General features: G+C 42.9%; 1 protein-coding gene across 1 annotated transcript; it reads right to left on the reverse strand.

Annotated features, from left to right (window-relative positions):
- Positions 1–5,427: 5,427 nt before the first annotated feature.
- Positions 5,428–10,099, reverse strand: ncbp2 (nuclear cap binding protein subunit 2). The gene is made up of 5 exons (XM_083767926.1): positions 9,951–10,099; positions 9,474–9,560; positions 9,178–9,272; positions 8,185–8,323; positions 5,428–6,089 (listed from the first exon to the last, which is right to left on the reverse strand). Exons 1-5 carry the CDS (start codon positions 10,023–10,025, stop codon positions 5,991–5,993), a joined length of 495 nt encoding a protein of 164 aa, XP_083624052.1. The 5' UTR covers positions 10,026–10,099; the 3' UTR covers positions 5,428–5,990.
- Positions 10,100–11,786: the final 1,687 nt, after the last annotated feature.

An 11,786-nucleotide genomic window follows, 5' to 3' on the forward strand; every position in this document is an offset into this window, starting at 1 on the left:
ACGGAGGGGCGCACACACACACACACACACACACACAGACAAAATGTGCATACAGACAGGTTGAGGGATGGTTATTACCTATAGGTCGTGATTCCTGAGAAGTTGGTGGCTGACAGCCGAGCTCAACATGAATTCAGAGGCGACACTGGCCCCCCCAGGACTCCGGTCATTAATCATCAGAAGCGTGACATGATCAGGCCAGACCAGACTAGTCTGCAGTGTGTTCATCCAGGCAGCCAGGGCTGTGAGGTGGTCACAGAGGTGGCTGCCTGCAGTGTGTTCATCCAGGCAGCCAGGGCTGTGAGGTGGTCACAGAGGTGGCTGCCTGCAGTGTGTTCATCCAGGCAGCCAGGGCTGTGAGGTGATCACAGAGGTGGCTGCCTGCAGTGTGTTCATCCAGGCAGCCAGGGCTGTGAGGTGATCACAGAGGTGGCTGCCTGCAGTGTGTTCATCCAGGCAGCCAGGGCTGTGAGGTGGTCACAGAGGTGGCTGCCTGCAGTGTGTTCATCCAGGCAGCCGGGGCTGTGAGGTGATCACAGAGGTGGCTGCTGCTGGTGGCAGCGGCATATCCACTCTACAAGGGGGGGGGGGGGGGGGGGTCCTTCCTTCCTGTCATCCGGTACATGGTGAAGCAGCAGAGACTCAAGAGGCAGGAATGTGCCTGATCTCACCATGGAGCCAACATGACGAAGCAGAGACTACAAAGTAAAATCCTGTGTACTACTACTACTGTCTATAGCGTACAAATGAAACCAAATGGGCCCATATTTCTATTTGTACACATAGTTAGTAGTTACAAATAGATGAATTAACACAGGAGTTTACTCAACAAATACAAATGTAAGTGTTCTAATTTATATTATAATTTTTAGTAGTAATCTTATCTTCAACAGGATAGATTTGAAAATAAACTTGGACTTCTGGAAGTTTATAATAACAATGTGTGCTCGAGTATATACTTGGACAGCCCAAATAGTTTTTTGTCATTGTCATTTTTAAATACTAGATTTAAAGGACATATGTCATATCTAGATCAAACCATTTGAAGTGTTAACACTGCAGTAAAACTGCTGTAGCACCCCATGCAGTTTAGTTTGCTCCGGAGGATGTCCTTATGTGATGCTGAATCACATCACATCTATTTATTTCAGTCTGGGTGTTTACTTCATTTGTCCAGTTATCAGACATTAAATTAAAAAAATGAACTCTCGTATATGGATGCTCAGTTTCTGCACTGCACCAACATCTTGTATTCTTGTTGCTACCTCTTAAAACGAATCTACTGAAATCACTGATGGGTGATCATCTCATCTCACTATTCTGAAGTGGTTGATGGAACACTTCTTGCAGAGATAGCAAAGAGCGAAGAAAAAGCGCGTGAGAGAAAGAGAGATACTATACTGTAGGATCCATTTTAATGTCAAGTCACTAGAGGGAATCAAAGGGGCCGTTTCCCTGCTGTTGCCTCGTATTAGGTTTAATATTAGGTTTTCCGGGTCAACCAGCACATAAGGGAAGAGAGGGAATCAATCAGAGAAAGGAAATGTACAATGGTAGTTGAAACAGACTGAGAAATATTGCGTAATTGTGTTCAATTACGCTTGGCATGATTGATGAACACAGCAGGTGGTGAACTGCAATTCAGACGAGTGTTTTCAACGATACTGTTTTTAATACATATGGGAATGAAACAGATTGGTATATGCCAGGTGCCGGTTGGTTTGGAAGGCAGAGGCTTCTGTGAATGGACAAGACAAATGTCTGTACTGTGGTGTTAGGGCTGAGATTAAGCTCTTGAGGAACTCTTGAGCGTGTTGTGAAGCGTGATATTAGGCAGAACACTTCACACCAAACACCATGATGCCTCAGACCTGTAATGACCCTGAACAATTCCACCCCATTGGCTGTGACTGGCAGCTCAGCTGAACCAAATGCTTCTAGAGGGGGACGCTTCAGTTTGAGGGTTTCACTATAGTCTGACATCGAGAGGTGTTAAAGCACAGAAAGCAGTAAACCTGCTATATCCGAACAGACAGCAAGTCAGCAACCTCTACATGGATGATGGACCACTGCACAAAATGGCGTAAACTATAAGCCTGATTTATACTTCGTCATACAAAGTATAAATCGTCACCTGTATACGATTTATAAGCTCACAACACGCCATATAGACGCCGTGTCAAACATTCAGTGCGTGACACCATTGTAATGGAGCATAGCACCTCAGGTTTTAGGATGATAACCCAGTCTGGTCACAGAATCTAGCTATATGAAGCAGTAGCAATCATTTTATAAAACCACAGAGCACTTTCACATGTCCAAACATGTGAAAAGACATTACTTCTGTGCATTGTGACAATTAGGCGATTCTTTTTTTTTTTTTTAAGATATTCTTTTTGCGGCTTTTATTATTTATTGATTTTTGAAGGGACAGACAGTAGGCTGACAGGAAACGGGAGAGAGATGGGGGATGACATGCAGTAAAGGCCGTGTCGGGTCCGGGAGTCGAACCCGCGGCACACTGCGACTGGATTACCAGTCCGGTGCCCAGACCGTTACGCTACGGCCTGGGCCCAATTAGGCGATTCTAATAACACATTTCCCATTAATTGGTAATAACATAATTTCCTGCTCTTCAGCAAGTTCAGCTACTTTTAATGGATTTGAAACTGCCATAGGCAACATTCCCAACATTCAAATTAAGTTTCCATCAGAAATATAATTACCTGCTTGTTCTCTGCCAAATCCCACCACACGGTTACCGTCTGTTACTGTAGCTCAAACCTCCTGTTGATAGGAGTATGTGCTGATCTGAACAAAAAACATTTCTCATCCATTAAGGAGAGATGGACAGATAAACAGAGAGGGGGACTGCAGGGGGGAGACAAATGGACAGAACACTACAGCAGAGACAGCACGATACAATAAGCATGTTGAGTGGTTCTCAACCTGTGGGTCAGGAACCCCCAAGGGGGGGTCCCCAGACGACAGTGAAGTGACACTTTAAAGGCTCATTCATAGTCTGGATTTCCAGACTGGAAAGCGGTGGTGAGTAAAGACTAAAAACTTTGAGAAGGGCTGGGGCGGTGGTTTGCTCTTCACCGCGGCTCGTGACGTCATGTTGTAGTTCGGTGGTCACCTCACCACCGAAAATCCAGACTATGAATAACGCTTAATACAGCGTCTGGCACTGGATAGGCCTGTCTGGTACGGCCCTGTCCTGGTTTTCCTCCTACCTATCAAACAGAAGTTACTTTGTCAATCTAGCCGAGTTTGACTCAGACAAACACGACATCAGTTCTGGTATTCCACAGGGCTCGATTCTTGGCCCTCTGCTTTTCTCCTTGTACATACTGCCATTGGGCAAACTCATTGCCAATCAGAGTCAATTTTCATTTCTATGCTGATGATACCCAATTATATCTTTCTGTGGCTCCAGATGATCCCTGTGCTTTAGACCCGCTGCTTACCTGCCTGTCTAGCATCAAATGTTGGATGAGTGAGAACTTTCTCAAGCTAAATGAGGATAAGACAGAAGTTCTCATAATCGGTTCTAGTGAGCAGAAAGAACACATTAAGCAGACTTGGCAACCTGACTGTAGAAAGTAACAGTACAGTAAAGAACCTGGGGGTTATTATCGATTCCGAATTGAATTTTAATTCACACATTAATCATGTTACCAAGATTGCCTTTTTTCACCTTAGAAATATTGCACGAATCAGAGCCTATGTGTCCTTGGACGATGCAAAAACACTAATCCATGCCTTTGTTTTTTCTCGGCTTGATTACTGCAATGCACTTTTTTCAGGACTGCCTAAGAAAACAACTGACAGATTACAACTTGTCCAAAATGCAGCAGCCAGAGTTTTAACTAGAACTAAGATGAGAGAACATATTACTCCAGTTTTGCAGGCATGACTGCCTGCCTAAATATGTCCCAAACCGCCCGCTAAGGTCTTCCACTGCTGGCCTGCTCGCTTTGCCTAAAAAAATGGCAACTAAAAAATACGTGGAAGCAGCTTTTTGCTTCTACGGGCCGTCGGCATGGAACAAGCTCCCTCTGTACCTTCGTCAGGCAGCCTCTGTAGACATTTTTAAAGCTCAGCTCAAGACCCACTTCTACAACATTGCTTTTAATTGATCTTTTAGTTGTTTTTATTTTAGTTTTTGTTATTCATGTCCTCACTGTATTGCATTACTGTCGTTGCCTTGCTTTTCTGTCATGAAAGGTGCTATACAAATAAAGTTTTATTATTATTATTAAGTCCCCTTTAATACCTTAAAAAAAGACCATCAAAAGTAATCAAACTATATACTTTAAAACTGGTCAAACATTGGCCAAATAATAACAAATAAGGTGGTTACATTGGGAGCAGGTCAAAGGGAGATGAATGTAGCAGGAGTAGCCCTGCCTGCAGCTCAGAAATCTAATACTATGTCACTTTTCATATTACTATCATGGCTGATGTAATAACAGGATAATATATACAACAGAACTCTGAAAAACAAGGGCCCTTTCACCACCTGTTCTGAATCGCCAGAATATATTTTCTTAGTGGCTACTGGCTAGCGATTCAGGGCTGGCGCCAGGCTAAGCTTCCTACTGAATTCCGACAAAGAAGTCTTCCTAATCAGGCCTAGACTGACTGTAATGCTTATCCTCAATTCACAGCACGAGGTTAAGCATCTCATTTCCCACAAAATGTGAAGCTATCATTTTCTAACTCATCCTCTTGATGGACAAGCAAGCTTTAACAACATTCCTCAAGGTGTAGTGTAGATGCCAAAAAGAAAGGCATTGTGGAGAACTGAATTACTCGTTATAATGAAATCGCAGTCTCCCAATCACCGAAACCCTGGACGTTGTTTAGTCATCAGGTTATATAAATGGCTGCTACAGATGGTCTGCTGAAGGAGTGTTTGCGATAATTAATAGCAATTCACCTGATTTAACACCACAGCAATGGTATTGTTTATGCATCAGTGCCTTCAGTGCCTTCAGGTTCAAATGGGGTAATGATCTATTGCTAGATCTATATAATGCTGACTGCTGTCCAAAAGGTAGAGTGAGGGAAATGCAGGGGGAAAGTTTAGTTGGAGAAACAGATTTAAAGTAAGTGGAAGGCGTGCTGGTGTAAATTAGAAGAGGGACCTGTGTGGTTTTGCTGAGGCAGAACATGACATCCATAATATTAGTGCACGCACAGCTGCGTGATAAATTAACCTCAAACCAATGGGGGACTAGATGTTCTGGCGTTCACCTTTCTTTTGTGCTCTACCTCAGACTTCCTCCTATAATTTCCTTCCTCCTATAATTTGTATTATTGACAGTATATACCACAACCGTAGTATATAAATCAGCATGTTGACTCAAATCACAAAGTTGATCTTGCTCTGCAAAAGGAGGCACATGCAGCAAACAAAGGTTTTGGCAACTAGGTCACAGTTTGACCCGTTTTCTTATCTGTTTTTATTTTTTTTTAAACAATGTATATGCATATATACACATGTAAAAGAAAATCACAGACAACTGCAATCCTTTCTTCTTCCCTTACCAAAAAAATTAAAACTTTAAAATTGAACATAAAGAGAGAGATGCTACAAAACAATTTTGTCTGGTGGCATTATCCTTGATCTCTGACAGAAGTAAATCCCAAACTGCCACAACGTTAATCACTGAACCATTTTGGCTCTGGTATTTCTAGAAGCAAGGCTATCCTGTCATTAAAAAAAGAAAAAAGGGTGTAGCAATAACATCTGTACAACGGTGTAACGATTGGCAGGGGTGGGATTGAAGGAGGAAAGGAGGAGGGACAAGAAGGAGGAAAAACGATATTCTCCAGTGGAAGTCATCACCATATAATGTCTTGCAAGCTCGGTTGGTCCAAATAAAGCAGCAGCATTAGGCCAGGCAAACTGTGGTATCATGCTGTTGGAGAGCTGATGAATGCAGGGCTGGGCTTTCTGTCCAATTAAGAGTGCCGTGTGTCTAAAAGCTGTTGCGAACGTCTGGGACTCTTTGCTGCGATGCTATTTTACCATAGCCTCCTCTGGCCGGGTCGTAGTCCTGACGGTACTCATCTCTTACCTGCATACGGAAACAAAGTTCAGATACAGGAATGCAAACTGGTTAACCCATTTAGACCTGAGGCCGATTCTAAAAAAATAAATAAAAAAAGGCTTCTAAATCCAAAACCTATGTTTCTATGTTACTGGTGCTCAACCTTTTTCACATCAAGGACCCCCGGAATTATCTGTATTTGGCCACCGACTCCCATCTGAAAATATGTAGTTCCAGGGACACCCAGAAGCAAATATTTAGTTAAAAATGTTGGCTCTGAAAGAATATATATTCAAAGATTTGCAGCACATTAACAATTAAAAAAAATAAGGTAAAGTATAACATAATACCAAAAGGTGTTCCCGTCCTCATGTATACTCTGACATAAGATCTGCGGGGCGACAGCAGGATCGGAGGGGGAGAGATTTCTCAGGTTTTGTCCGTGCAATTTTATCTCCGTTCACTTGCCGGCTGCAGTCAATCCGACGGACCCGACGTACAGTCAACGTGCACAGTACCACCCGTCTCCACGGGTAGTAGTTTTGGGCAGTAGAGGGAAAAATATCCTCTTGTCCCGAGCACCCTCTTTCTTCAAGAAAGAGTAGGTGAAGTGACATGGTGCACATACGTAGCAACACTGAACGGCTGTCAATATGACAACAGCAAGATGCTAAGAACAGCTTTGCAAACAAGTCCTTGGATATCAATATTCAGCTCTAAGATGGTAAAGGCCCTGACCAAGAACAGCTGGGAGGAGATTGAACCAGTCCTAACCCCCCCATCAAATGTTATGATGCTGAAAATGACTGGGGAACTCCGTTTACAACTGCCATCTAGTGGATGAATGGTGTATAGGTATAGGTTAAGTTATCACTGAAACAATGAACATAAATAAAAGTTTGAAACGTAGGCATAACAAGTATGGGCGTTTCTCACCCCGACCCTCAAAACATTTACTATGTTGAGCCCTTTAGGGGTGAAAAGGGTGAGAAGAATGCATGAGCAGAAGATGCTTTTTTTTTATGGATCTTTATTTGTCATTTTCCAAAGAAATTAAAAATAAATGCAAAAAGTAATTGAAAAATCGTGGCCCACTCACACATTAGAGGGCAGTACGAGTTAGACAGTACTTGGTTAGACATTGTCATTGGTTAGACCAGTCATTAGTCCTACAACTACTCTGAAACCCTCACCCTAAACCTAACCTCCCACGGGGCAGCACACCTAAACCTAACCTTAACCCATGTCTAACCAATGACTAGTCTAAACTAAGTATGCACCCCGTCACCATATCCTCTGAGACCACAAGCGGTTTGTTTTCAAAGAAGAAACAAACGCCTGGGCGAGACATGCATGAGAACTGGCGTACGAGCGGAGTCAACCTTGTATTTTCGCTACACAATTAAGATTTCAGAGGGGTAGATATCCATTTAAGTTTATCTATTCTACAGTATATAATTTTCATAAATAGGCAATTACCATAATAAATATGTAGTGCCACTGTGCCAGATGTTTAAAAATGTATTGAAATTAACAATCCCATGTATAAACATGTTACATGATTATTATCCATTTTGTTATAAATGTTGAATAGTACTGTCTAGGGTACTTTCCATTCACTTCGGTTGTTCATGATTATAGCAGCACTAGACAATCCTATAATCTCCATCCTCGCTTTAGCCTAAGAGTTAGTTCTCCATTAAATAGAGGTTTTTTACTCTGGAATTAGGAATACATACAATTACTGCCTTCACTCAGTAACTTTAAAACATAGAATTAGATTGAGGGCCAGCCTGATCCTGATGAATCGAGGCTCTCCACTTGCTTCTACCATATAATGCACACACACACACACACACACACACACACACACACACACACAGGTTTCCTTTCTCACCTGTCTTTTAATAATGTTACCGTTGCAGTTTTATTTGTGGAAATAAATTAAAACAAAACTCAAATCCCTCGATCAATCTGAGTAAGCTCGCACCCTGCACTTCAGCAATACACACACAAGTGTGATGTAGATAGATTGAGAGAGGATAGACATACGCACACATAGATTTGGAGGAATTTATAGACAAAGATAATCAAAATAACAAGAGAAAATAAGATTCCTCACCTGTCCACCAGACTTGCCACGGCCATACTGCCTTCCCTCTTTAAATCCAGCATCCCAGTCTGTCCGAATGATGCGGTCGTCCAGCCTCGTCCCGTTAACAAACCGCATGGCATGTTCCGAATCTGCACGTGAGTAGTATCTGGCAGAGCAGGGGTTAAGGGATCATGTCTACGGTTTTCTCTAGGATTCTTTTTTTTTTCTTCCCCAGATATTTTTGGGGCTTTTTGCCTTTATTGATAGATTACAGTAGTTTGACAGGAACAGGGACACAGCAAAGGTCGCCGGGATTGGGACTCGAACCCGCGACACACTGTCAGGCTGGATTACCAGCCTATGTGCCTGGTCCGCTCGGCCAGCCCAGGTCTTCTCTAGGATTAATGAAATACAATCTAATCCACAATTAATACCAAAAGAAAGAAAGAAAGAGAAACCACCACTGCATCAAAAGTAAACAAACTATACTGAAAACTGGTCAGCTGTCAAATAATATGAGGGAAAATGTTTGAAAATAGCCGATCTAAAGAACCGAGTCAAACAGAATATAATGCCTCAAGTCCTACAATTCCAAGTGCTTGTTGAGGTGTGGGGTCCCCAGTTCAAATATGATTATTTTGAGCAGCAGCACGGCCTGAAAGGCTTGAGAACCACTGGTCTACAGTATGACTTCAATCATTAGTACTAACCTGGTTCTGACTTGCTTAAGTCTGTATAAATAAAATATGTAAAAGAATTAAGCTACTTTATGAATAGGAATTCGGAATACTAAAATTGAAGACGATAAATTGGTTCTCTCTCCCCTAGAATTGGTGTCCCACCTGAAAATGTATTTTCTATTAATTAATTAAAATAGCTGGAGAGACTGGGGGAGAGACCCGTTACTGAACATGCTAAAGCAAAATATAGCTATATATACACAATAGTTTTGTTTAAGACCTAGTAGTAAAACCTCACTTACAGCACCTTTAATTTACTGCAAGCTTGATGAAAGGATACTCAACGAAGCAGAACCCACAGGCAGTCTTCTTCACCTTATCCAGACCAATGACGATGCGTTTTACATCTCCAGCTTTGGAGAACAGCTCATAAACCTTATTATCAGTAAATGGGGGAAAAAAAAGTTTTATATATATATATGTATATATATATATATATATATATATATATATATATATATATATATATATATATATATATATATAATTCAACCTTGCCAATTGCCATACAGCTGCAATGTTGGTGAGTTATGGTGGAGGGTGACGTTCCAAACGGGGCTAAACAGCATAGCATACCTGTTCCTCAGTGGTGTAGAAGGACAGGTTCCCCACATACAGAGTGTTACTCCCCTTCAACAGCTTCTCCTGATCATACCGGTTACCCTTTGTAATACAATACACACGAGAGAGAGAGTTTTTTGGGGGAACATTTTTACAAACACTGTCCCGGCCGTACACAAACAGAGCAATTACATTTAAAACATGTTTGAAAAACAGCTGCTATTTTATTTGTGCACAACTTTGCACAAGCTGGGCTATTATAGCAGCTCTGTTGTACACATCATTTCTATTTCCTTAGCATCGTACACGACACGTACATACACTACTTAATTTAGTTTTGATTGAATTGAGAAAAGAAAAAGCATAATAATACATGTTATCGTAACGTTATTGAGAAAAGCATAGATGGATAGCTATAGCTCGAATCTCGTAAGCATCACCCGGCGTTGAACGTTAATGTTGAAGTAACAATCATTTATATTCCCAACTTACCTTAAAATGCTGGTCTCTGTATTGACTTATATCAACGTACGAGTCACTATGCAGTGCGTTTAGTTTAGCAGACATGGTGAATAGATCGGGGACAGCAGTTTGATTGTGATTTGCCACCACACGACACAACTTAACCGTTAGCTTGCCAATGCTAACACAACAGTAACTGGGCAGCGTCTAGTGAGCTAATCTAGTGAGCTAATTTAAGACTTCCGGTGGACGATCTCTTCAAAATAAGAGTACCCTCTAGAGTATTGAAAAAAAGTTTAATTTGCACATTAAAACTACAAATTGAGCATTTAAATTATGCTATATGATGCTATAAGACACACATTATGTTTCTGTGTAAGAATAAGTAATTAAATCCTTATAATAATAATAATAAAGTTATCTAAATGGATAAATGCTATTCACTGGAGTGCATGGACTTTATAAAGTGGACACTGGACAAAAGACGGCTCCGCAAGGCAACTATCTGGACATACCCACGCGTTCGGGGAGATGTCCTATACCACACCCCACTCTCCGCTAAGCGGGAGAGGTGTAAAATTCACAGCAGCAGACCTTCTACTGGGGTCAAGGCTGACAAAAAGTACCGTTTCCGGACCCAGAATGGACACTGGACAAAAGACGGCTCCGCGAGGCAACTATCTGGACATACCCACGCGTTCGGGGAGATGTCCTGTACCACACCCCACTCTCCGCTAAGCGGAAGAGGTGTAAAATTCACAGCAGCAGACCTTCTACTGTGGTCAACGCTGAAAAAAGTACCGTTTCCGGACCCAGAATGGACACTGGACAAAGAGGCCTCCGCGAGGCAACTATCTGGACATACCCACACGTTCGGGGAGATGTCCTCTACCACACCACACTCTCCGCTAAGCGGGAGAGGTGTAAAATTCACAGCAGCAGACCTTCTACTGGGGTCAATGCTGACAAAAAGTACCGTTTCCGGACCCAGAATGGACACTGGACAAAGAGGCCTCCGCGAGGCAACTATCTGGACATACCCACACGTTCGGGGAGATGTCCTCTACCACACCACACTCTCCGCTAAGCGGGAGAGGTGTAAAATTCACAGCAGCAGACCTTCTACTGGGGTCAAGGCTGACAAAAAGTACCGTTTCCGGACCCAGAATGGACACTGGACAAAAGACGGCTCCGCGAGGCAACTATCTGGACATACCCACGCGTTCGGGGAGATGTCCTGTACCACACCCCACTCTCCGCTAAGCGGGAGAGGTGTAAAATTCACAGCAGCAGACCTTCTACTGGGGTCAATGCTGACAAAAAGTACCGTTTCCGGACCCAGAATGGACACTGGACAAAGAGGCCTCCGCGAGGCAACTATCTGGACATACCCACACGTTCGGGGAGATGTCCTCTACCACACCACACTCTCCGCTAAGCGGGAGAGGTGTAAAATTCACAGCAGCAGACCTTCTACTGGGGTCAAGGCTGACAAAAAGTACCGTTTCCGGACCCAGAATGGACACTGGACAAAAGACGGCTCCGCGAGGCAACTATCTGGACATACCCACGCGTTCGGGGAGATGTCCTGTACCACACCCCACTCTCCGCTAAGCGGGAGAGGTGTAAAATTCACAGCAGCAGACCTTCTACTGTGGTCAACGCTGAAAAAAGTACCGTTTCCGGACCCAGAATGGACACTGGACAAAGAGGCCTCCGCGAGGCAACTATCTGGACATACCCACACGTTCGGGGAGATGTCCTCTACCACACCACACTCTCCGCTAAGCGGGAGAGGTGTAAAATTCACAGCAGCAGACCTTCTACTGGGGTCAACGCTCAAAAAAGTGCTGTGCCTTGGGGCAT

Source organism: Protomyctophum parallelum (assembly GCF_964188405.1).
Source record: "Protomyctophum parallelum genome assembly, chromosome: 6".
In the NCBI taxonomy this organism is placed as follows: Eukaryota; Metazoa; Chordata; class Actinopteri; order Myctophiformes; family Myctophidae; genus Protomyctophum; species Protomyctophum parallelum.

What these genes read in the sequence shown, in the direction of transcription:
- ncbp2 (XM_083767926.1), bottom strand. Translation starts at nt 10,025, where the DNA reads ATGTCTGCTAAACTAAACGCACTGCATAGTGACTCGTACGTTGATATA. An exon ending in TCTACACCACTGAGGAACAG is followed by an intron (nt 9,273 to 9,473) that starts GTATGCTATGCT and finishes ACTGATAATAAG; the next exon opens with GTTTATGAGCTGTTCTCCAA. An exon ending in GTGGCAAGTCTGGTGGACAG is followed by an intron (nt 6,090 to 8,184) that starts GTGAGGAATCTT and finishes TTCCGTATGCAG; the next exon opens with GTAAGAGATGAGTACCGTCA.